At 35.2% G+C, this 27,784-nt stretch overlaps 1 protein-coding gene across 7 annotated transcripts in view; it reads right to left on the bottom strand.

Moving 5' to 3' along the window:
- The window catches only part of LOC122570229 (potassium/sodium hyperpolarization-activated cyclic nucleotide-gated channel 2), a 221,402-nt gene that overhangs the window by 27,273 nt on the left and 166,345 nt on the right, over nucleotides 1-27,784 (bottom strand). For 5 of the 7 annotated variants that reach the window (XM_043732288.1, XM_043732290.1, XM_043732289.1 and 2 more), the window contains 4 exons: nucleotides 21,193-21,356; nucleotides 16,593-16,729; nucleotides 15,354-15,497; nucleotides 1,395-1,502 (listed from right to left, as the gene is read on the bottom strand). In XM_043732288.1, the coding sequence (XP_043588223.1) occupies nucleotides 1,395-1,502; nucleotides 15,354-15,497; nucleotides 16,593-16,729; nucleotides 21,193-21,356 (553 nt within the window). The remainder of the gene's footprint in view (nucleotides 1-1,394; nucleotides 1,503-15,353; nucleotides 15,498-16,592; nucleotides 16,730-21,192; nucleotides 21,357-27,784) is intronic. The other 2 variants (XM_043732291.1, XM_043732294.1) reach the window with 1 other exon arrangement.

Below are 27,784 nucleotides of genomic sequence, written 5' to 3'. Positions count from 1 at the left end.
TTGGTATCGTAGCAAAGAGTGCGGCCATCTGTTGTTCCGGATCGTCGGATCAATCGTTCCATGGAACTAGAGGGTCGTCTGGGAAGCGTTGAGAAAGTCCTAATGGAACACACATGCCGTGTGACGATTGGGTTGTTTGCTGGATAGGGAGGAGATCGCGAGAGCAGAGAGAAATAGAGACAGATAAATTATTTCTATCCAGGCGGAAAGAAATAAGACATATACTTTCGGTTTCTTTTTTCTCTGTAAAAAATCGCGAAGGATGGAAAAGCGGACAAGTAGAAGGAAATATATATGTTAAAACACGACAAAAATCAAGTGGATGAGACAAAGAGATGGTCGAGAGAAAGAGAGAGGAAGGATCCACGAGTAGACGATTGCATCTAGACGTGGAGACGTCTGCTTCTTCACGATAGTCGAGTATTTTATTTACGATTCCTGTTTCATTTTTTTTTTTTCTATTGTTTCTCTTTTCGTTGATTTCGCGCATGGGAACGAATAGCTCGCCAACTTCGACAACGAGATAACGGATCGTCTCGAAAACGAGTCAGAGAGAAAATCAACTCTGACTGCCTCGAGAATGGGGCGTTTTTTTACATATTTTTCTAGTTATATATATATATATATTTCTTCTATATCACTTTTTTGTTTTTCACAACTTGGGTTTGGTCGATGAAATTTCTCCAAAGTATATACACATATATAGTAATGTCACACACAATACATTGTATGTATGTATCTATGTATATATGATATATATATATGATATATATATATATTTGCAGGAATAAAAATACACTTTGGTACTTTCTCATCGCTAGGCGGGTGCCGATGGTGAATGTATAAGAAGCATAGCCTATTGCTGGGTAATATGTAATGTATAATGCGGCGGATAGTAGAAGCGAATGTTTGTAATAAACCAACGAGCCAATCAGCGTACAGCTCCTGCGTCCAGCCTCCTCGTGATCGCTTTTCCTGTTCTTCGCGAGACATCGATCGAACGACACACTGCTGACTCTCCTTTTTCTCCTCTGTTCATGCCCTCTCATTCCGTTTACTTATTCGCCTGACAAATCAACCGTGAATTATCCAGTTCGTTTTCATGGGAACTGGCTATATGTACTTTTTGCGAACTCATCCGATTCCCTGTTTCATCAAATATTGACGAAACGAGATATTTATCGTAATATATTTATTTAAGAATATTCTTCGCTAGAAATTCCTTTATTTCTTGGCGTTTTGGTTTTGCGAGAAGAACACAGGGTGGACAGAGTCGGCGTGGTTCGCTCGAGTCTCGTGAAAACGGGACCCAAGGTGGTCTCGAGGCGGGTTCGACGAACACGATCGCGAACCTCGAGCGGACGCGAGCTCGCGCATTCGTTAGGGCGGGTTACCTTAAAAATAAGGTCGCTTTTGCTGAAACCGGACTTCTTTTTACTCATATTGTCAGAACTTAGGCGCCCCCTCCGCTCAGTGCGTTTTTTTTGTAGGTTCTGCAATATCTAGAAACAAAAGAAAGCGGGACATAGCAAGACGTATAGTAAGAAAAGGGCCAGGTTATCAAGAAGATTCGTAATAAAGAGGTAGAGAAAGACAGAAAATATAGAAATAGACAAGATAGTGAGGGGAAAAAGAGAAAAAGAGAGGGAACAGAAAATAGAAGGAGTAAGATCGGTTTAGGTATTCGAGTTCCTTGTTCTTTCTTCTTTCTTTCTTTCTTTCCGTTTCTTTTCTTTCTTTCCTTTCCTTTCCTTTCCTTTCCTTTCCTTTCCTTTTCCTTCTTTTCTTCTTGCCTTTTTCTTTTTCCTTTGCACACTTTCGGTTTCGTTCGTTTCGTTCTTTCTTTTTGTTCTCTCATCGAGCAAAACGTATTCCGTGAAAGAAACGCTTTCCTTCGAGAAAAGGAGGAAGGTGGAAGACACAAGTAGAACGACGCTGTTCCTAAAAAATGTAACATCGAGATCCACTTGTCATTCGCTTATTTCAATTATGATTCGTGCGTATCTATGCACTTGTCAGCATAGATCGTGATCGATACACCGATCCACGAGAACATCCCGCGATCTATCATTTTCTCCAAGTTTATTCATAGCAGGACTACGCTTAGTCGTGTAAACTTAAGTACGCCAGTATATCAACGACAGGTTTTCTCATTGTTAGTTGGTCGTTCGTTGCGTGTACGAATCATCGTCGAAAAGTATTTGTGTCCATTTGTGAATGAATGAATCGATCGATCGATCGATCGAGGGATAAATATGTTTCCGATCGTCCATCCTCTTCTCGAACGCTGGTTCGTGTAGTTACGTAGACGTACGATATCATCGATTAGAGAATGGAAAGAAGATAAATAAAAAATCGTGTTGTAGTTAAAACATGGGTGTTTCGTGTTCATTCGTTCGTTCGTTCGTTCGTCTACATGTGTTCTTTTCTTATACGCTGTATTTTTTCTTCCCATTTTTTGTTTCTTGTGATCGGTGGTATCATATCAAACTTGGAGTGCAAGACGCGATGACGGATTGGCGCAGAAATGTGGATCAAAATTACGACGTGGAGAACAAATGATGCACAGATTGACCGTAAACAGCACATAATAATAGTAATTAATAATAATGGAAATAATAATAATAAGAATGGTAATAATAAGAATAGGAATAAATGTATAATAATTAATAAGAAGAAAGAGTTAATGAGTTTGTGAGTTAAAGAGAAGTAAGAATCAAGAAGCCATTCGTTAATATCAAAGCTTTCGTTGCAGCAGTCGCGCCAAGCGTGAAGCCGCAGTTTCTTGTCAAAGCTCGTAATAAAAGGCTCGAGAGATCGATTGTTATTTCTTTTTTTACTTCTTTTGCCTTCGTTTAGCAGGTTAGTAGCAACGTTGTACAAAATTGGAGAGTTACTTCAATCAGTGAGGAGCTCTCGTGACGAAGCGAGGAAATCTGACGATTTTCGGTTTTTCTTTCCTCGATGGCATTATCGATCGTAGATTTTTTTCATCGATAAAGTTCAAAGACGTTTCGACACAAGGCAATATGTTTGCTGAATTTTGCTTGAGAAAATAAAAAAGTGTACGAATATTGGTATCTCTTGTTAAAAGGAGCGAAAGGATCAAGTAAAAGGTAGAAGGACAATAAGATTCATCGTAATAATTGAAAGGTGTCGAACAGAATTGATTGACATCTGTTCAAATTTTTTATTAGCACAAATTTCTGGATTTTTCTATTACTCGATCCATAAAATAATTCGGTCGAATCCCGCGTCTCATTGCCAGACATTTGTGCATAATAAACGAAAATCAGTTACCAGCGTATAAATTAAGAAATATCGTTTCACAACCAGTTAGACTCTGTACAGATTTATTTCCTTGTACATACAGTTCAGAACTTTCTTTGTGCCTCCATTTGTATTACCAAAGTAACTGTTGATGATATTCCACGAGTAACACTATGACAAACGAAAAACATCGAGCGATCTGGGCGCAGAAGGAAGCCGTAGAAAATAATAGCAATAAAATAGAACCATCACAAAATACGATTAAATGAAAGAAACACAGGAACAAAGAACGATATCGGTCGAATGATTTATTAGAGTCCGATGAGATCTGTTCTCGTTTCTTCGCCCCTATTAACCGCAGTGGCTGAGCGGACGGATTAAAATCCTCGTTTGAAAGGGTGCAGAAAATTACAGAAACAACGGTCATCGTGTTCCTCCGTCTGGTTGTGTCTCGACGGAATGGAAATTAACGAACGAAAACAGACTTGCGCGAATCTCTCGCAATTTATCACTCCTCTGCGACAGCTATGATTAATCGTTCTCTAAGACCCAATTTCGATCAGGGTTTTCGAGTAGCTGGAAAACCAGCGTGCCACGTTGCTGGTCATCACTTGGAAATTGAATTTAAACTGACACTAACGCGTGGTCGTCGAAAAATTTGGATGTAAATCAAGATTTCTTCGAATTTCAATTTACTTAACACAGGAAATTATTTAAATATCCTCGAATAATAAATTAAAATATATTCTCAAATATCTTTTAAAGTAAAATTTTCCATTTGCTTATAAATGCGAATAGATGTCTCCTCGTATCCTTCTGTGGATTTGTAAGATTCGAGTCTTCAGTGTTGAAAACGAGACTCTTCAAGATTGCTTCTTCTGGTTCTTTTTCGCGATGACGAGGTCGACACGACGATACGCGCAACAAAAGACGAGAATCGGTGCTATTCTATCGCGTTCGGTTGAACAACGAACGATCTCTGTCATCTACTTACTGCATTCTCACGAAACAGGCAGAACTTCGTAAAACAACGGGAGGAGCAACCATGGAAATAAAGAACAAACGAACGATACATCGATAAATACACTTTGCCAAGCGAGAAAAACAACAGATAGGTCGGGACAACTGTTTCGAGTATCGGGGTGCAACTGTTCGTTCAAATATACAGACCACAGCCGAGGAGATCGATCGTCGAGTACACCCGCATGCTGCTTCTTCGTCTAGACTAAAAGAAGTATGATATAACGACCGGAATAAAATTTCTACTAATCTATGATGGAAACATTGATTCGTCGACGCGTCTGTCTATCGTTGCCTTTTCCTACTTGAACAGGCGGAGACAACAGCGAACAAAAATGCCAATGAAACTAAAACAACGCGACAAGGGAGACGAAAATGGACGACGAAGGAATCAAGGAGAACAAAATACGTTTAGAAACGTCTAAATTCTGAAAAAATCAGGCATTTAAACGACATAAAATAGCAAGCGAAACGCAAATGTGGGAACGAGACGCAACTGGATCAGAGAAAAATTCGTCTCCGTACCAAATGGCGTAGATCGAGTGGTTCTTGGGATGGCATAGGGATGATATATAGGGCTGAATGGAAGAATAAAACGTAGGAGGGAGCACACTGAACACGGGCACATCGCCAAAAAATTTCGGGCAAATAGGGTTAATATACACCTAACACTCACAGGCAGACCTACGGTCAATCCAACCAACTTTCTCGTCTGTAGAGCAGCCATGTGGATAGCGTGTCGTGTCGAATACCTCAGACAGTATTTCCCTATTATCCTGAATCTTTTGTTCGGGAATGGATCTTTCTCTTTTCTTTTCTTTTCTTTTCATTCCATCGTCCCTTCTTTTCTCTTTTTACTTAGCTTTTCATACGTAACTCATTCGTTATCGAAGAAAAAAATTTTCCTGTTTTTAAAGTCGAAGAGAATTCTTGATTCTTAATTATCATCGTGTCTACTGCGTGCTTGGTTCAGCTATCATCATCGTTAGCTTCATGATACATCACGAAATAGAAACAATTACATGCATACTCTCGTTTTCTGTTTCACTTTCTCTCTATATGCAGAACTCGTTCTCCATATGAAACAAACATTAACGACTATCGATCCACATGGTCGATATACGTGCGCACCTCGTTATATAATCACTTCAGTTTGAAAAGTTATGCAATTGGAACACAGAGACACGATGACGATCCAAAATGAAGAAACAATATCATCGAGATCGTATCGAGAAACATTAAAATTGCTTGTTGAGATGCCCAGTATTCGACACGACTCAGTGACTATATATTAAAAACGAAACGCACGTTAGTACCTAATGGTTGAAGGAATTTTTCCAACAAAATTCGGCAGAAAAAAATATACATGACAACATGTCATACCAAATCGTTCCTAAGAACTTTCACAAGGATCGAGCTAGTCAGTGTAACATGGATACTTCGTGTCTGGATTCGTGTTCGTTGTTTTTAAAATTTAATTCGGCTGTCAATTTGGGATTCTACATGATCCATGTGACACTTAGTATTGTCGGGACTACGGGACTATGTGCTAGCCGGATCAAGAGCTTGTTTCACGAAAATTGAAACGGGAATAGAGGCTTCTTCAATGTCTAAGGTTGATATCTCTGACTCGGAGATTCTCTCAAGTTTGTCTCTCGACGCTTTCTACCACGTTTTCGAACGATCCACAGAACGAGACACTTCGCTCTCGACGGTTTAATTAAATTCGTATGTACTATGAAACATCGGGCGCATGTCAAGTAATCTGTCACGATGCAAGACACAGACACAGAAACGAACAGAACGAAATTTCTCTATCCTCTATAATATTTCATTCGTCATCTCACACCTCTATGTCATCGTGCAACAACATCGATTTCTAAGAAACGAAACTAAAAAAGACGAGGAAATAAACCAAGGAACGAAATATACATGTACAAGATAAATGAAAAAAAAAACAGAAACTAAAGGATAAAAATAAATAAGAAATCGATCACGATACAGCCACGCTGCGTAAGAAAGCTCTTGATCGGCTTCGCTTTCTTTTAGAAAATCGGGATCTAAAACTCTGTATATATATATATATGCTTGTGTATAACTCTGTATATGTATGTACGTATGTATCATTAAGGCGTGGTGTATGGTGTATCAAAACAGTATCCTTCGATACTGAGACTGAACAGAACAAACGAAAAAAAAAAAAGAAAAATAAAAAATGAAGATCACACGGCAAGACTATGCACGTTCTCTCTATGATAATATATAGGAAACTTCCAAACCAAACGACAACGAATAATCAATCAATCGTAAAAAACGGCCATAATAAACATCGTAACGATAATCAGTAACCGTAACAAAAATTTACTATATATATATGTATATATATAAGTAGATAATATTAGTAATGATCTAACGTATATATATATATGTATATATGTATTTATATTTATACGTAGAAACATTAAGTTTTAAGTTAACGAACGCTTGAATCAAGAAAGGGCATTTGGCCTTGGTTTCGGGGTTACTAGGCAGGCACACCTTGCTGGTTCGGTCTGGTTGGGGCGGTGTCGCCCGACGCTCGTAGTGCCTCTCCGGCTGTTGATAAAGGGGGATCTGCAAACCCATTCGGAAACGTGTTCTCGCAATACGCCTACTACTTGGATTTTTTAAATATTTTTTTTAGTTGTTTTTCTTTTTTTTTTTTTGAAGTGTTGTTCTGCGTGTCTTGGATGTGTTGGGAAGAATTCGCGAGGTCCCTCGCTATGCAGAGATTATTTTTGGTTTTTTTCGTTGGTTTTCGTGTGTACAGTAGATTTGTCACGGTAGTGATGGTCCAGTCTGGAATTGGTCCCGGCACTTTCAAGACTAGACTGTACCGAAAATTGGAAAAAGTATCCAAGACCAATTGTACTATAAAGGATAAATTGTTTTTAATTATACTCTTTTTTTCATTTTTTGTTTCTTGTTTTATTTATCTAACGCTTGTTTCAAGAACGCGGAGGATAAATTTATAACTTTCTTCTGACAAAAATGTATCAGATAGTAGCTAATTATAAGTTTGAGATTGTAAAAGAGAAGATTACTTCTTATATCACTCATTGGAATATAAAAGACTATATGGTTTTTGGATCTTTAAACATGAAATAATTGATTGCCTGTTTCATAAATGATGATAGTTTATTTGATAATTAATTAATTATAACTGCAGAGTTCTAGGGATTATAATAATAATAGAAAATCTGTAATATTTGGCTCGTTCTAGTAGTCTAGTCTCGTATTAGTCCCGAGATATTCAAGACTGGCACTAATTGATTGTGTGATGATACAGTCAGTGATAAAATAAGTATAATCAAATACTGTAGACTATGGAATAACAGAGTTTGTGGTCCAGTTAGATAATCCTCGTTGATTCTTGTTCATGGTATTAATAAACAAAATATTGTGACGATTTGAACTGATAGCCCAGACCCGAAGAAATTCTAAAACGTTCAACATTTGGTTTACAATTTGTAATCGGTTCACAATAACCGATCATAATATGTATATATTGTAACACGATATCATAATCTAGAATTAAAAAATTGTTTCGATATAATTTAAAATACGTAGTTTCTAATTTTAAACGAGACTTGGAATATTCATTTGTAAATATAATTTCGAATGTTACGATGAATAAAACTGACAAGTTGTAACAGAAAAATTAAAAGTACAAAAGCGTATAAAAATCGTATTCTCCACACAATATTCTAAGAACTACTAGAACGAAAAAAAAGAAGAAATTATGATAAACCTCCTCGTTAAATTACAAGTCAAGTTCGGCTATGAATTCACATCAATAAAAAATCTATGTTCGATGGATTTCATTCATTCCATTCATCGTATATTCGCTTTCAAACTAATAAATCAAACTTTGGAGGATCGAGTAACACCCGTACGACCGTGAATCCATCGTGGCTGGACCATTTGCCGCGAATCAGAGTCTAGAGTCTAAATCTGAAGTTAATCCCTAGGGTAACTAAACTGGAGCGTCGTTATAAATCAGTTTTAAGTACGCCCAAGAGTGCAGTGTATCATTACACGTGCTATTTTTAGCTAATTCACCGATGCTGCTGCATGACCAAGATACACGGAAGAATCTTTCGCGGAAACGGTCTGCTGATCGGTTTTCTCCGGAACATTTTCCGCTCTGCGGGACTAACTCCGCGAAATCGCATGATTTTCGGAGAAACGACGTGTCAGAACAATCCGACGTTTTTGCGGAACGCTTGCATTTTCGGCGAACTAACAGAAACGAAAATGGGTCAACGTTTTCGAATATTATTCTAGAAATTTTTGACGATGGTATATGGATATTTTGATGAAACGATAATTAATGATATTTAATATTATCAGTAATAATGTGCATGATGTATTATATAATTTGTTAATGATAATATTTTATTTAACGATGGTTAAATGGCATCATTGGATCGTATACCATTCATAATAATTTGAGTCAAGTTACTTAATCTTGGAATATTTTTTCTTAATTTTCGCTCTGTATTTTATACAATGAGATATAGAATTCAAATTAAATATTATAAAGTTGAACGTGATCTAAATCAAATTTATAAATATAAATTTGATCCAAAAATTTCGTTTAAAATGCAATGTTTTGGTTATCTACGATCCAATGATATCAAACTATGGTTGAGGACATCTGTAGAACCGTTTTAGATATTCGACAATTTGCGATTCACAAATTTTTTCAATTCATGAAGATTCTGGAATACATGTATATCCTGCAACTTGTAACTTTTAAATCGTAGAATGGAATTCAATAGAATAGAAATAATACGCGTGTTCCGACAATTTATGTATTGACTATTCTGCAACTTGTAATTTTCATATCGTAGGAAATGACGAAAATTCTGCGATTTTCAATCAATTCTTTTGGAACACGAACTTCTCACACACGATTCAATTATTTTATTATTTTATGTAAATTCCTTGAAGATAATTTCAATCGAAATAGAAAACAAATCCAGAGAAGCTTTTTCTTATTGAAATAACAAGAATTAGGTTTACTACAGGTGTCCAATATCGTCGAACGATGCAGATGATGACTAATGATGAGATTGGTGTTTCAATTATTCACGTCTTTTTTGAATATCCAGATGATTTGATCATCGATAGTAGTAACCGCAGTCAGCAATTTCCTGCGTTCCTTATAATCGTGCTCGTTAAAACCGAAGTTGTGAATCGATTAAGCTGAGATGGCCGAAGAATATCCGATTTTAATACCGTGATAGTACGAAGTACGTCAATTAAGGAAATTACCAGTCCCTTATTTCCTCGATTTTCTAGCTCAAAACTGATCTCAACTTGATCCTTCATCGAATCTTATAACCGATGATCCGGGCAATCAATCTCAAATACTTTTTCGTTACGAAGTTTAAAGATGTTAGAGGTTTCGTGTACTTTTAATTTTTTCAATATTATATACTTAAATAAAATCTAAAATAAATATTTGGAAAGTAAATTAAAATTTAACGAAAGAGAGATTTATATAGAATTCACAGAGAATTCGTGGCATAAAGCGAGTACGATAGATTCCATGGCTCGAAATAAATTGAAATTGAAGAATAATTTTTTGTTGCACGGAGCTTCGTTTCCCAGAAATATAACTTTGAAATTCAATCGCGTACTCTGACATTTATGTCTGTCATTTTATGTAATTGTTTTCGTTATAAATTGCTACTATATTTGTATTTTAAATATAACAAATACGAGAAAAGGTTATTTTATCATTTCGATTTATTTAGAATAGAATGCACTTGCGTCATGAATTATGACACACTCTATTTATGTTAACATTTTAACTCCACACTGTGCAAATTCCTGTAGAATTTACATTGTTTTATTGCTTAAAGATTTATATTGGAACATTATTTTTTTGACGTCACGAGTTTTTTTAGAATTTTAGGTTTTCTTGGATTTTAGTATCTCTCTTTAGAATTCTAAGACCTCTAAGAAGAACTTTAGGATTCTTCAGGGATTTAATTTTTAAATAACAGAATCTTTCATATACAACATTGAAGTTATACAAAACTCAATATACATAATGATGTATATCAAAATATACAAAGTATACAAAAATGTAAAATCCAAGATTTATTACAATCTACGTACTTTGAACTATTTCAAAATTTCCCTCAGGCAAGATTAAAAGCACACGAAACCTTTTAACATCGGAATCACGACGATTCGAAAGAAAAAAAGAAAGAGAGAAAAAGACATCAAACACGAGAAAATCACCGCGATATCATCGGCGTTTCGATTGCGACACGATTTTCCTAACCTGAACATTCTGTTTGAACTAACAAGATTAGGGTCTTCTGAGACTGACGGTGATTGGAGCGATGATTGAACCACGCGACGGAAGCTCGCCTCGACGAATTCTGGCTCTCGTCGAACAGAACGGAAAAAAGATTAGGGATAGATAAAACAAAAGCACAGAGGGAGGCAACAAGACGTTCTCAAACACAAGCGCAAGTAACATTCAGAGTATAATTACGGTGATTAGAAAAAAGGTTGCTCTTTCGAGATTGGACGGAAAGCCTGATTGATTCGTTGGTCTGTTCGTTGCGCCACGGCTCACGCTAAAGGCAAGACACAATCAAACTGACACAGAAAGGACTCTTAAAAAATCATACGTGAATATAAATACCAAGACGTGTCCTTTATACAGTAGCTCACAAAAATATTCGAACACTTGTACACACCTTTTATGAATATATTATATGTTATACGAAATATTTTGAAATTTCATTAGCATTGTAATGAGGCCCTATAGAATGACTATATCTATGTGATAAAGTCTAAAATAAATATGAATATATATATATAGAAATTATAAGTTGTTCAGTACAATTCATTTTGCAGAGACCATAAGAGTATTTAAATAGACAATTATTCGTTACATTAATGAACATTACTAATTTTTTATCGAATATATGCCTGCAATAAATATCTTATAATTTCTATACATATATGTACATTCTCAAATTTGATCAATGTAATCATAATATTCGTGTCTCATTGCAGTGCTAATGAAATTTCGAAATGTTTTCATAACACGCATGATACAGACACGTAAGTATTCTATGGTAAGTGTTCAATACTTGTAGAAACTTTTTTCGAACGTATTACGAATGTTTTAGCAGAAACTTTTGTATGACACACGACATGATCAAATTGGTAAAGTTTGAAAGAAATCTGAAAATGTACATAGCAGTTACGTAATATTTATTGCAGAAATACACTTCGCTATGGTTGCAAAATTATTTGAATAATTTAAACAGACACAATATTCGTTCTATCAATAAGTTCCGTATTTAATGGGATCGCGTTTAACACTAATTATAAGGCAGCTGTTCATTCTATATACTAATTTATATGTCCTATAATTTCTATATACATTATACATTCTCAGATTCCAAATTCTACCACTATAACCATAACAGTCGCGTCTCATTATAAGAAAAAAGTTTTGTATAATACACATAATATATTCACAAAAATTTCCTGTGATAGGTGTCCAAATACTTTCGTGAATTACTGTATATAAAAAAGGAAGAGAAGGAAAATATATAAAAGGGTAAAAAGTGTGACAGTTACGTTCGAGCAGGTCCTCGGCTAGATCCTTCGACACATCCTCCATGTATATCCTCTCGCTGACATATTTCACGATATATTTCATCATCTTTACGTTTTCCCCGTTTTAACTTAACCCATTACGTACTGCGTACGAAACATTGCATAGTTTTGCCTTGTCTAACGAACGAACGAGTGCTTTCTCAATGATTTCTGATCAATGTGAAAGTTTCGTTTTCTTCTTGGTCGCAGCTATAAAGTGTCCTGTCTCGTGGAATCGCATTAATCTCTTTAGTTAGTTTTCTCGGTGTATTGCTTGTTATGGAGCTGTTACTTGTACGTAATGTGTTAATACGTGGCTTATAATACGAATAAACTCTGCCGTAATAGAGTTTTCATATATAAAAGTGTATTAAGCATAACTTTAAAATATGTGTATGTATCTTATAATGTAATTTCTCAGTTACGACAAGATTATTCCCGTGTTTCATGCAGATGAGTTGCATAACAGAAAAAAAAAAAGAAAAAAAGAAAGACAGAACTTACTGAGCAACACAATAGTGGCGTGTTACGCCAAGATCCGATCGAACGAATTGGAGAGAACGCTTCCTCGACCCATTTTAAAATTCACAGAGGAAACGATCCGAATTTCCATCGTGCGCGTCTGGCTTGGGAACACGATTCTCTCTCTCTCGTAGCCAGATGCTCGGGACAATCGTATAAAAATAGTTCGCATACGAATAATCGAGAGTATATCGCTTTAATGCACATACACATACATACGCGTGGATCATGGAAGATCGAGCCAGAGGAGGAATTCCGCTCGAAGAGAGAAACTACTTACCTATCGCTAACGAGACACGATCTGGCCGGTGGAACACCCTCGCGAGAACGCCTATTCGACCGGAAACACACTCGAGAAACCGTCTTCGACGGAAATATATCAACGATATATGTTTCTGTACCGAAATTCACGGCCTGCCCTCGTCAGCTCTCATGCACGTGTGTGTGTGTGTGTGTGTGTGTGTATGTGTGATTTTATATAAAATTGGGCTCTTCTCACGTGCCACTTGTACATATTAGAGAAATTTCTCGTGTTCGTATATCGTCGAAATTAAAGAATGAGTTAAGAGTTATATAATTAGAGAAATATCATCTTTGTTCGAGATTGGGAGATCTGAGGAAAATTATTAAGGGAGTTTGGTTAAATTGATACTTGGAAGACTTGGAAGTTCCGAGCGTTTGTGAAAAGCAATTACGTATAAGGCGTTGATTGCTCAGAGATTGGAACGGTTATGAAATGTTCTTATCGTTAGGCACTTGGAAGAATTATCTCGATTGTCGAGATGCATGATTATAAATATTTTTATGAAAATTAATAAATAAATTCGTGAAACATCATTATGGTGATGACCTTAAGCGACAAAAGTTATTTTTTAACTATTGAAAAGCAGACATGTGAAATGTCCTATTCGGAAGTCCGAAGAGGTTAATTGTCAAAATCTGATAAATCAATATTTCGTGTTGAGAATTGCTAATGTCTAACATTGTCACTATTATCATCGATCTTCTAGTCTTTTAATTCTCACATAATACTTAGAACTTTTCTCAGACTTTCAACGTTCTAAAAATAAACCACTGTATAATTCTATCAAATTTTAGTTTAAATAATAGTGAATAAATTTCTTTATAAAATAAATTAGAAAACTACGGACATTTATGCAAATTCATATTCTTACGAGCACAACGAAAAGGATGGAACTTAAATAATGATCTGTTTTCTTTAAATACGAGTATTTTGGATATTTTGTACATTACTATACGTTATGTGCATTCTATTCACTTTATAGATTTAAATTTTTCGTAAATGTATAAATATGCACGATCTAGCTAAACTTCCCAATTCGAACTACGCTCGAAACAACATCGACTAGTCATATCACCATTAAATAATATTTAAATTGAAGAAGACATTATTGTAACAATATCACACATCGACGCAAGTAAGAGATCATAAAACAGGTCATTGTACAAGTGGTAATCGCGTCATAGGAAGAGATACGGAGGATTTTTTACAGACTTTCTTTCACAGAAATGCTGGAGATATTTGCGATTGAGTAAGAGCCGCGGAGACGCTGTCAATTGGTATAATAAATATACACAACGAGCAGACGGAGATATGTATAATTATATACATGTATGTGTGTTTTTAATATGTTTTTAGTGTAAAAAGTTTGTTTTCCGAGGGATTCCCCGCAGTGGTGGAAGATAGACACGCGGCCTCGCTGTGTTTCGCTCAATCTGTCGCCTAACGAAAATCAGAACCAAAGAAAAACAAAAAGAAAAAGATAGAAAAACTAAAAGAACAAAAAGAAAAACAGACGGGAGAGCCTGGATACTGGTCCCGACGAAAATTCTACCCATATAAAATTCGGAATTAATTGGTCGAGGCGAAGCTTTTTCGCCTTTGCTGTAAACGAGACGTAGTTCACCTCGACCCAGACACGTGGGCAGACCGGCTGAGAAAAAGTTTGTGGGACTGTCCGTGGATGTAACGAAAGGAGATCCACCACTGGTGTGAGAACTTCTCCTGACTCGATCGGTCACGTCCATTCTGTTTCTCGTATCACATAATTGTATTGTTCTCTATTAAGAATATTTATGAATTTTTTCATAAGCCTATACCTATGCACATGTATAAATGTATGTATGTATGTATTGTATAACATCAGATCATTGTCCTTGGACAGACAACGTATGCAGGGACTTGCATCGGGCTCCTTTAATTTTTTTTTTTTTATTTACCTTCAGTTTTTCTCTTTTTGTTTTACCATACCGTGATGAACACGCACGCTATATTATACACTTTATTACATATATCATATATTCTGCGACAAAACGCGGAATTGATGCTCTGTAAATGCAGACAGTTCCAAAAACTGACCGTGTGGTACATGTGGCATCAAACGTATACACGGTATACGTACTTGCACGCGTATGAAAAAAGAATGGAAACCACGAGGGACCAGCCAGGCCCCATCATCGTCGTAGATAAAAAGGAAACATTGCAACGAACGGCGACGCAAAGCTGTACAGATAGACAGCGCGGCCAGATAGGGAGGTTGTAAAGGTAAAAAATAAATAAATATAGATATATAAATATATATAGATATATATATAGGGAGAGACAAAAGAAAGAGTCAGTCACTTTTTGAAACTGACAAATAAAAGACACGACGACGAGACGCTTGGTTTCTTTCATATTTTTGTACAAGGATCACACGAGCTGTGGGTATATTATATGAGGTGTATATATATATGTATGTATATATATATACTATATATATATAAATAGAATATCAAATGAAAAAAAAAAGATATATATATATATACGGTGCTTGGTATAAGAAACAATGGTAAACACTCACATAGACCTCTTCCCATTGCGAGACATACCGCACCAGTCTTGACAATCGTAGTAACCTAACCAGCGACAACAGTTTCGCAAGCCTGAGGATCCTGAGAGCACGGCCAGCATGCAGGATCTGGAAGGACTCGCTAAAGTCCTGAAACTGACGATTCAGACGATTATCCTATGGGAACGTTGACTCTCTACGCGGCCCATCAAAGCTGCGTGGAATTGAATCTCAGCTTGCCGCCATCGGGAGTAAATGAGAGCGGTTTAAACCGAGTTTGCGTTGCCTAGTCTACCGGGATTTTCACGGAAATTATAGCGCGTTGTCAAGATAGAGTTAATTAAGCCAGAAGCTTCTAAAGGGATCCTTTAGAAAAATTGGTAAAGGGTTGTAAGTTGCGAGAGTAATTTTGCTACAAAGTTTGAAAGTAACGATCGTAAGCTTAATTTAACGAGCACTATTCTTATTTCAAATAACGTTGTAATTTTTCCTGCTTGTCGTGCTGTATTATCTGGTTTATTCATTTTATTATTTTTACAGGTAGTAGTTCTCGAATTGGCACTTCACGTTAGTGCGGTATTAATGGAAAATTTGTAGTTGTGAGAAAAATCAATTAGAATACAAGAATGAAATTGTTTGAAAAGCTTTTAACTTTGTTTAATATTAATATTTCATGTGTACATCGTTTTAAACAGCTCTCATTCTCAGATGATCTCATCGTAGTGTATTACGTCTAACGCAATTTCACAATTGTATAGAAACACTGTTAGGTATAAGAGAACATTGAAATTACACAAATATTTGCAAAGTATAACGATCATTTTATTCCGCGAATCCAAAGTGTTCACATTTGTATCTCACTGACAGAGATACATGTGTCGAGTAAACTGCAACGAATTAATTTTCTCTTAAAGTGAACAGTTGGAAGTCACACTGACTTTCAAGATGTTACTTACTGTTCAGGATGTAAATTAATTTTAACTTAACATCGAAATAAAGAACAAAAAATTAAGTGCCGTAGGAATACGAAGAATTGAAATATTGGTCTCGTGTACCAAGAAACAGCTATGATTAATTTATTTACGCAGCTGGAAAGATTATACGTTGAAATGTTACGTATCTCGTCAAGGCTCGTGTAAACAGATTAATTACATAAATCGAGTTTGCAGAGAAACTAAAACACAACTCTGGCTTAACGAATTAATGCAAGAAATATGTACACCAGAGTGAGGATAATTAATATGCACTTACTTGATTAAATATGAGGAAAATGTAGTCTAGTGGTATGGAGGAAATGAGGTCGAGAAAGAACCAAGTCCTGAGGTAGTGTTTCGCGATTAACTTCGGGTCCAGGATCACTTGTTCGGCGTTATCCTGTTGCATTATGCCTGGAAGCAACACAAATAATACACATTTTAACCTTTATCGAATCAGACATTACTTATTCCTTATTTTCTTTTATCTCGTATGTGTTTAAAAAATAAATTATTGTTAATTATTCTCATTGCTTTTAAAATCTTTTAATTAATTTAAGAAAGGGATTGTCAGAATCAAGAAATTGATAATTAGAATATTTTTTTTAACTTAAAATTATGATATAATTTCCTTAATCAAATTTCTGACAAAGAAATATTTTTTAATAAGATTTTTTGTAAAGGAAGATATTTTAATAAAATGTTTAATATTGAAAGATCGTTAGTAAGATAGTTGACAAATTTAATATTTCCGAATTAATTATTATATTTGTATGAAAACAGCAATCTTTACGTAGCTCTTAATTTTTTAAGTATACAAGCGTTCTAAAGTTCTTAAATACTAACTTTATATGAATCACATTTTATAAAAATTATTAATTGATTTTTAAAGTAACAAACGCTTCGTAGATCTGAAACCACACACGTTCTTAATAAATACAGAATTTTTGTACAATTACGTGCCTCTACAACACATCTATATTTACATTGAATGTTACTTTGAAGTTTCTGAAAAGCATCAGTGAGTTGGTGATTACGCTTTGATCGCAATAAGTGGACCTTCAGAAATAAATAGAAACTCTAACAGCGAATTAACACAAATAAATAGAAGTGGAAGGATCAATAGTGCCTCTTTTGATGGTCAAACTAAGAGAGATAGTTCAGTGTATAATTTATATGTATATGCAATTGCATGTTGGTACTCTGAAGTTTATAATGTGGCTTTTCTCACATTTGCCAGCAGATAACTATTTCTGTATGTGTTCATCTTCTCATTGATTTTCTCAATCCCTCGAGGATTGAAAATTATCTAGGCTAACGTTTACCTAGACGGTTTGAGTATTTTGTCGTTCATCTAGAAGCTTTTTGTAAAAATTGTTATGTGGATAATTTCATAAGATAAAATTTTGATTTCTTCATATTATTTTCTTAGATCTCTTTGATCGATTTATTGTATCGATAGATCAATTTCGGCATTTACATGCAACGTAGTAATTTAGTTATTGTTAAATGTAGCTTCACATTTTATTCCATTTATTTTTTATTTTCTCAATTAATCTCTCAATTAATAAACCCATTCACTTTTAGATATTTCACTTTTCTAAAAATTTAATCTCCAAATTTCATTATCTACATTATCATAAGACGTTTCAAGACAAGAACGATCAAATCTAACAATTTCCCTCATATTTAGTTCTATATTAACCAAGAATTTCTTGTTTCACTTCATTAACGTTATAGACCCATCCATCCACCTGTAGATCCTTATTTTTCCAAATCCTATTATATCGTCGCAAAACATTTCGATGCAGAAATAATAAAATATATCTAACAGCTGCAACGAAATTCTATTTTTCCCGTAAACGATCACCTCATTGGCATCCAAACATTTCATTTCTTTATCGACCGTATCCGGTCCACCTAGCGTCCAGTCGTTAATATTCGTCACGCGAAACGCAATATTGGTCAACGACTGTTAATCTGGATCAAGAATTCGCGACAATCGCAAATCGACGCAGTTCACGTGCAGTGTTTAACGCGTACAATGGTTCTCATCGGACACGGCACGTGACCTAATTTCCCTCCGTTTCTGGGATCCAACTCAAACGCATTTCAAATTAATCCCTCGGCAATAACGAAAACGTCTGAGCCACTATACGTGTCGAGCAATGTTATTATTGCACGGAACCTGTTCTCGCTTGAAGGGTTGCCAACCGAACGTGCCTTCACCGCGACGTTTCCCTTCTAGATTTAATAACCGCCGACGATGCATTTAGGAAGCTCTTGATGTGTAGGTTCTCTCGATAGGTTTCCAATGAAGGAGCGGCTCTAGGATGTTTTCGAATAGTGTGTTTGCTATTGGTCGATGCTTAGCGAATTCAATTATTTGGGTCGTAATTGAAAGCGGGTTGAAGCAGTGGACAATGAGATGGACGCAATACTAAAGGAAACTTGAATATAGTAAACAATATCAAGATCTCTTGATATCTTGGAAATTACTCTTATACGTACTTGAAAATATGGGCAATACATTTTTTGGAAATAGGAAAATTCGAAATGAATCGTTTTTTCAGAAACAAGGATTATGTCACCTTCGTAACGATAAGAGTTCTTCTTCTTTTATTTAAGAGAGCTATAATAAAAGTAGTTCTTAATATTATTTATTGTATTCAAGTGTACAAGTAGGTTTGCAAAATGTATTGTAGCGAGGAAAATTTCGTGTAAAGTATCGCAATTGGCTACTAGAAATAAGTATAAATTAAACAAAATTTTGTATTTTAATATTATTGAACAGTAATAAAATAATCCTCCTCATGTTCTAAATGTGATTAAAGAATTCGTACAATTTCCTTTGTAGAAATTAGCTCTTTCAGTCTATTTTCCGTTATTCAAACCGCCTTTGATAAAACGAGATTGGATCCTCCAGTCCCGCATCGGAATGTAACTTCATAAAAATGTAATCGACTCGCGTTAAAGCCACGATTCGCTCGGTTCCATGCTTTTGTTCGTTCCCTTTCACGATTTTCCCGACAGCAACCTTCCCTTTAATGTCAACAATTACAAGTTCCTTCTTTTCAAACTTCTGCCGAGCTTTCTGAAGGCGGTGACACTGACGTTATCTCAAAGGGGGCTGCAGCTCGAAGCCTTTTCGCAACAATATTACCTAATCGTGACCAAATGGAGGAAAACACGAAAAATTCTGCTGCGAGAATTTTTCGAATAAAATTCTATCAGTTTCGCTTTAGCTGTTAATCAATAGCGAACGTGCGATAATTAGTCCGCGGATTTTTATGGGAAAATTTGAAAATGCAAAAATACGCGTAAAAAATGAACTCCTTACGAAAACAACTGACGAATATCTATAGGAAAAACGCACCCCTTTAGACACCTGTGATTTAAAAAAATCGCATTTATTGTACGTTGCTAATATCATTATTCCACTAGAAGACACAAACCTCGAAATTCCTCGAGACAACAAATCCTTCTTTCTCTCCAAAGTTCTGTCCAACTTTAATCTATATACGAATTACCCTCACTTCTTCATACTAGAAAAGACATGTATTAAAAACAACACGACTTTTCATATAATTTTTAACGTTCACGTAACTGCACATGAAAACAAGAATGCGTGGTATAGTTAACTGAATCGTCGCGTCGGTCGTTTAGGGAGGAAGTAGAGATTTGGGTTGGCCCGATGAGAGGAGCACGGAATGGGCGACAGAAAAATGAGAAGAGGAACGAGGTCGACCATTCTTTCCTCAATGTCCTTTTCCCAACGTGCACGCGACAATGCAAACTTTGCATCGCTTCTGGCTTCCCCTTCCGCGGACACGAGGTTACCATTAGTCCCAATGTGATCGTCCAGCAAAATGCCAAGTCTTTTCGTCGCTTCTTTTTGTACCTGGGGATCGAACGATTTTAGCTGAATACTTCGGCACACCGTCGATAATGCTTTGAAACGAGCAAGCGGACGGACCTCAATTGGAACGAGAAACTTTTTAGACGACGAGATTCGCGTTAGCAAATGGTCTTCGATTCCCTAGGCTTGCCTCCTTCTTTTTTATTATCGCAGGACTTTAAATTGTATGAATGTGTGTTTAGTGACCGACTGGTGATTGTTATATCTAGACTGCTGACTTTTATGCATTTATGCAAAATTTCAACATATACAAATGCACAGGACGAACAGAATATGCAATAATATGTGAAATATCCAAAATGGAGTGTACACTATAACTTTCAGTAGGCGAAACAGATTTCTATTTGGATTATCTTTTTAATTTGCGTTGATAAAATATGAACCTACGCAAAAATTGTATTTATATTACGGATAGAAATTCTCTGAGTAAACAAATATGCAAACGAAAAGATGACTGTCGAATATTTTATGATTTCGAAACGGTTGAAACAGTGTTTCATAGGAAAACGAAGTTTGCTGAAAGATATAACCAGCTTTCTTGACTTTTTCCTTCCTTTTATACTATGTGTACAGATTGTATACTAAAATATAGATTCCGGCAATGTTGAATATGTATTTATGTTGAATTTTTAGTACAGAACATTTGTATTCTTTCTGCGAGAGCGAACGTTGTAATTTTTCTCGCTTTTATCTCTTTTCTTTAGGTAGCTTACAATCTTTACTGTCGTGGTTTTGATAAATCGTTATTTTTCTGCTTCTCAGCATTCGTTATTTTGGCTGGTACACTGATTATTGATTATCTTGCTCTCTAAAACGTTACATTAAATGTTATTTGTGCTTTTGGACGTTTGGATAAATTGATTAGGATATTTTATTGTGCGCAACTAATTATTACCTGCAATTTTTAAGATTAAATTTTTTTAGTTTCAAATTACATGAGTTTCGTACGCAAACTCACCTGTCCTGAAGTTGACGACAATGTCTATGAGGAATATCGTGTCGGAAAGGCAGTTGAAGGCTATCCACCTAGTGCTTAGGTCGTCATTGAAAAAACTAATGGCGACTGGCAGAATTATCAGATTAGCTACCAGCAGGAGGAGCATGCAGAGATCCCAGTAGAATCTGAAATCAGAAAGGAAACCAATGTTATTAATTCATTACTCTCCATTACTTGCAAAATATCTACATTGTTATGTAATAATATTGCTTGTCAGAGAAATGTCCAGTTGATAATAAAATTAACAAAATTTTTCAATTTTTATTGAAAAACACGGAATCATATAAATCTGAATATTATGTGCCGTTATTGTCAATAATTTTCAGGAACCACTCTTAATGTATTTATGGACAACAGTTCAACAAAACAGTAGAATTACAGTAGAATAATCGTCTTAAGTAGAATATTCCGTAATGGCCAGACACAACGCAGTCTAGCGATGAATATTGTTCGATTCAAGAAAATGAGATCAAACATGAACTTCTTATATCGATATCATTCATAACCAATATTTTAGACAATATTTACGTATACATTAACAGTCTTAATTAGCATTTTTTAATACTCTTTTCGCAATAATTGTATAGTTAAATTCTTGTATCACAAGGAAATTTACATTTTAAAAGGAATTTTGCTTTAGAAAATAGGAAGAATGCTAAAGTCACTGTACAAGGTTCTAAGAAAACTTCTTTCAGTATCTTTCATACTTTCTTTATTTTTCTTTTAAATACTTTTGAAACTGTTTCTTGCAATATGTTTTTACATTTTTTATTATATCGTATACCGTTGACGTTATTGACTTTGCAAATTACTTTGACAAGTGGAACAAGACTTAAAATCAACATTCCAATATCATAAATGAATACTTTCGACGAGTCTAAAAAATCGAAGTCTAACTCAATGCAAATATCTCAACAAATGTGAAAGTTGCGAAAACGTGTTTCAGATGAAAGTAGTTGGATACCAGAGAACATGCCAGCAGATCGTGCTGATGCCTTGTAAAGATAAAGTTTATTTCTCGAAATAGAAATATACGTCCTTCAATACATATTTTTATAGTTAACACTGAAACATGCATATTTCTATATTTTTATATATAGGGTGTTTCGCTTAAATCATCAAAATCATTTCCCTTGCTACTAGAAATAGCAGAAGTTTAAGTAATTTCAAGACATGTATGTCATGTGTATCAATACAACACTTGTCAATATATATATAAAAGTGAATAAAACAACGTTTAATAATGTTTCAGTGTCTGTGAAATCATTTAATAGTGTTTTTATAATTCATTTTTTAATATAAGATATATGTGCCTTTGAAAAATATGCGAGCAAATTTCATGTGATTCAATCGCATTAATTAAAAAACGGAAAGAAAACACCCACAGGATGATTAAAACGAAACGTTTTCCTGTCTCGTGCCATTCAAGAGCTCTCAGCTTCCTGTCTCACTAAATTAGCCAGTTCTTTTCCTTTCATTCTCAGGATCAGTCACAGCCTTCCCTGGATTTTGCACTAGAATTTTGTAATCCAGGCCCAACGTGTAACCTACTTACTTCAAAAGGCTGCGGCCTTCTTCAAACCGGTCATTCCATTTATTGTCTTTCCGGGCCAACTTTACTCAATTACCAAGACTTAAGCCAACGTTTTAAGCGCATCTACCACGTGCTCTGCTCGCAAACGTCGACCAGAGATTTTATTTTCATTCTGTTTACGGTAGAATGCTGCGCCTTACGACGAATTTACGTTATCCGGATTCTTTTCGTACCGTTCCTCGGCTAACGAGCTGCTAAAAGGGAGAGGAAGAAGGAATATCGGTCGTAAAACCGCAAGAAACGCGCGAAAATTCCGCCAACAATGACCTTTCCTCGCAAATATTGATCGAGGCTCTTGCATTTTATTACTGCACTTCAAATATACGGAGTGTTTCGTTTAACTTTAGAATCTGAAATATTCTCTGACGTAATTAAAATTTCATAAAAATACTTCTTACGAGAGTTGCTTCTTTATAGCTTGTGTTTCAACAGTCAGAATTTACATACATTTTTACCACCTGCGATTTATGGAAGTCTTCGAACGAAGTAGCAAATATATATTAGATTGGCTTTCCAGCAATCTATTATATTTTCTACGATAGTATCAATGCTTTGAAAAATATTTTTCATTTAAAAAAGGGCTATATTTTTTATTTAAAAAGACCTATCCATTTAAATAATTTTGTGTCTAGAGAATAGACAATTATAAATAAGAATATTATATTGGAAAGTAAAAAATGTCAACTAAAAGCAGTTGATCCGTTTCTTTTGAAGAAAAAGTCGTTAACAAAATCCACGTCCGACGACACGATATATGAGCTGTTCACAGGGCAAAGTGGTTAACTATATTTTTTGAAATTTTCGAAATCTTAGTGCCAATGCGTTTGCTCGATGCTTCTCTTATATAATTTCATCAATTTTCTTTACTTTCCGTATTGTGGACTTAACCAATTTGGCAAATAAGCCCCTCGTATAATTGTTTCGCGTGTGTACGCACGAAAATATCACGCACCAGATACGCTTTTCGTTCTCGGTTGACCTAGAAGCACTCGTGAAATCATTAAAACGGCCCTGGTTGAATAAGAAAAATGACGATTCGCCGTTATCCCAGTAAAAGTTTCAGTCTTGTCTGTGCGCCAAGAGCATTGCTTTTTCTCGAAGACACGGAAAACACGGGCTGAGAGAATGTTCTCCAAGGGCGAAAGTTTAATTAACAGACCTCGGCTGCTTTTGTTTCGACTTACTTTCAGCTTCACCTTTTCAGCGTTTAAGTAGTCTAGGGGTCTAGGGGTTTAAACGAAGTGGCAGCTTTCGAGACAGCGGAAATATTGTTGCAACTGTTTGTTGTAGATTTTTGGTGCAAGGAAAATTGTAATTACAATTAAAACGCAATAATCAATTTAGAAGATGCGATTAATTATTGTTCCGCCTAGCTTTTCGTTAAGTTTGCGTTTACTTAATTTTATCTTAAGTTTCCCGTATTCAGATTTAGCGGAAGTAAGAATATTTTCTGATTCGAAATAGCACGTGGTTTCTTTAATTGCAAGTGACTGACGAGAAAACGAGATAATTAGAATAGATTAAGTAATTATACACATGGCTAACGACCGTTGATGACGCTTGATTATACAATTCACGCACAATAATTTCTTGCCGGCCAATGAATACCGTTTTAATCGTATCATCATTGGTTACAACTTTGAAATCGTTCAAATAATTATGAACGGTTGTGTTATAATCTATGACTATTCATCTGGTTAAACTTCGCACTTTCGCATTATAATCTCTACACATTTTAAAGAATCCAAAATTCGTTCCTCGTTAATCGCTATTTCTTTAATTCGAAGAATCAATAAAATAAAATTCTATCGTTTGCGAAATGAAACCGAAACCATTTCCTGAAGAGCCAAGGAAGCTCTCCGTAGATCACAACATATATTATAATCTACAACTATTATCATCTCATACTTTTGAGTTACAATTCTTGTGCGCTGCAAAATCTAAAATTAGTCCCTGGTCGACCGATACCTCTTCAATTCGAAAAATTCAAACCTGCGTATTCTACTTCTACCACAAAAAAAAAAAAAGGAATAAATATTCAACCCTTTGCGAAATGAAACCGAAACCATTTCCTGAAGAGCCAAGGAACCTCTCCGTAGATCACAACATATATTATAATCTACAACTATTACCATCTCATACTTTTGAGTTACAATTTCTGTGCACTTCAAAATCTAAAATTAGTCCCTTGTCGACCGATACCTCTCCAATTCGAACAATTTAAACCTGCATGTTCTACTTCTACCACAAAAAAAAAAGGAATAAATACTCAACCCTTTGCGAAGTGAAACTCAAACGATTGCCCGAAGAAGCAAGGAAGCTTCGCTACAAGATAGAAACAAAAAGAGGGAAAGAAGGGTGGTGAAAGCGCAATTTCTGAAAGGTCTGCTTTAATCAGTTCGATTCCAGGCCAGCCAGGCAACATTGGCCCACTTCGCCGAGTAATAACGTAGCTACATCGCATTGGGGCAATAAATGTGCTCGTAGCTCGCACGAAGCTGCTACAAGCTTGGCTCGAAAACCACCATCGAAGAGGAGGGCAGTTTTCTTCGTCAGCACGCACCGGTGAACGCGACCTTCCGCCTTGACACTTTCGGTGGAAAACCGAGTGGTTGTTTATTCCTTTCTTCCACCTTCATTTCGAGACCTATCTCCACGTTTCCGTGAAATTTCTTCTCTTTCGAGGCTTTGTGTCTTTGACAGAGCGAAACCTGCAAGCTTCTTATAGAGATGCTTCGTCTTTATTATGTCAGAGGATAATTTAGATTCAAATGAAAGTATTGAACGTTTTTAGCGTCGGCGTTAAAAGCTTTTGTGAATTGAAAATGAAAAATTAAATGAAAATGAAAAAGAAAAAAGCGATTATTAATAAGTAAAAATAGTATATTCAAATAATTTTGTACGATAGAATTGGCGGAATTTTATTAAAAATATACTCGTTTTTCTGATTAGTTTTAAGCACCAGTAAACACGAGCAAACAATATTTTACGGATATATTCAGACAAAGATTCTTAGCACTCTAATCAGAGATATGCGAATGTTTATGAAAATTCAACGTAACAATAAATAGAACTAAAGAAGTGAAGCTTAAACAGAGATTTATTCCAGTCGCTAAGTATTATTATTTTATGACGAGTACTATATTTCCGATATCTTATTTTTTGCGTGCTATGTGGAATGTGCATTCTATTATATTGGCGGGCTTTTAAATTTCCGATAGCAATTAGAGTTCGAAGAATTTTTGTTTCAATGCGTTTGTAAAAATTCGCGTAGGAATTTTGTTCATCCGTGTCTACATGCTGTTGTTTAAATTTGCCAGAGATTTGTGTATTATTAATAAAATTCCACTAATTCTCTAATATAAAATTCTTTTTATTTTTATCTAATTTCTATTATTTTGTAGAAAATGATATTGTTTCAGTAGAATTTAGTTTAATTTGAAACTTCTAAGATATGTTATAATATAATAAACATGATTTTGCAAATATTTAATATTTAATTTTGATTATTTTAAATATTTCAATAAGTATTTTGTAGTCATTGGTGTATTTTGATAAATAAATCGAAATTTAGAACTCTCGAAATTTTTTTCTGGAAACTTTCATAAAACCACTTCAAATATTCTTTCGAGGAAAGTGAACAGTTCGACATTCCAGAGAATCTTTTGCAATATTTCTAGACGGTGAACGTGTAGGACGATCCACAGAATATTCTCCATTCACTTGCTACTATTTCATTCATTATCAGATCGTACGGACGAATGAATAAAATTGTTTGAATCAGAATGAAACTAAAGAATCGTTTTGAAGGCTCTTTAAATATTTGCCCAACCTAAAATTAAACTGCCATTTGACCGCCATAAATAAAAAGAACGGGGTGAGGCGGGGTGAAAACGATACGATCGAACCGGAAAGTTACTACAGCCCACGCGTTTTCCAATTCAATTTCAATCCCAATACTTTCAGACTCCTTTTCAAATGTTTGAAGAAAGGTTAATTACGAAGATGTTCGATCACGAAGAAAACAGCGAATTGATATCGCATTACAGTTTCTTCGTTTAAAAATCTACCAAAATGAAGGTATTTACCCTTAAGTAGAGATGTCAATATTTTTGCTATTAAAAGTGTAGTCTGTCAGATTATGTGATTATAACCAGTTTACAGATGTCTATGCACTCATGGAAAATTTACACGAGCTCATATATATACATAGAATTGTGTCATTACTAGCAACTCATAAATAATTGATAAAAGAGGATATTTTTCTCATAATTCAAGAATTCTGAAAGGATTCGTTTTACTCCTATCACTATTTAAAATATCTGATATTTTGAATTTAATAGAGAGCTATCGATCCATTAGTTTCACATACGTTTAAATATATTCATCGATGGAACTGTGTGTTGGAATTCGCGTTAAACAGCCTTCTTCGAATCTCTTTTTCTAACACCCTGTACGTGCCACTAGACACTGACCTAAAAGCGTCGAGAGATTACGCCTTGGCGATAACCATATCCCTAAGAGTCGAGATTTATGCGCGACTTTTTACACGAGAATCTGTTTTAACGAGCACACCGCGTGGCCAGCTCCGCAAATTCCAGACAATTTAGAGCATTTTCGAGCTTGTCTCCTGCCAACATTTTCGTTGGAACTGGACCTATCGTTCTCGGAAGCTGGAGATATTAAATACCTAGTTTTATTCCTCAGTTGCTATATTATTCGAATACGGAAAATACAAAGGCTGCAAAGAATAGAATTTTTCTACGCTTTTCGTGCAAACTTTTGTTAATAATTCCTAGGTCATTGTATAATAAACGTCGTTTCTTTAACTAGTTTTTGAATGATAATTTTTTTTATTAAAATCAGATTCATCTAAACTTGTTTGTACAATTAAGTGATCGTAATTAAGCGATCCTTGTTTCTGATCTTTACATATTGGAAAGAGTTGCTTCTTTAATC

The sequence above is a fragment of the Bombus pyrosoma genome, linkage group LG8, assembly GCF_014825855.1.
Source record: "Bombus pyrosoma isolate SC7728 linkage group LG8, ASM1482585v1, whole genome shotgun sequence".
Lineage (NCBI taxonomy): Eukaryota > Metazoa > Arthropoda > Insecta > Hymenoptera > Apidae > Bombus > Bombus pyrosoma.
Note: the sequence above shows the minus strand (reverse complement) of the source record. Positions and strands in the feature narration are given on the sequence as shown.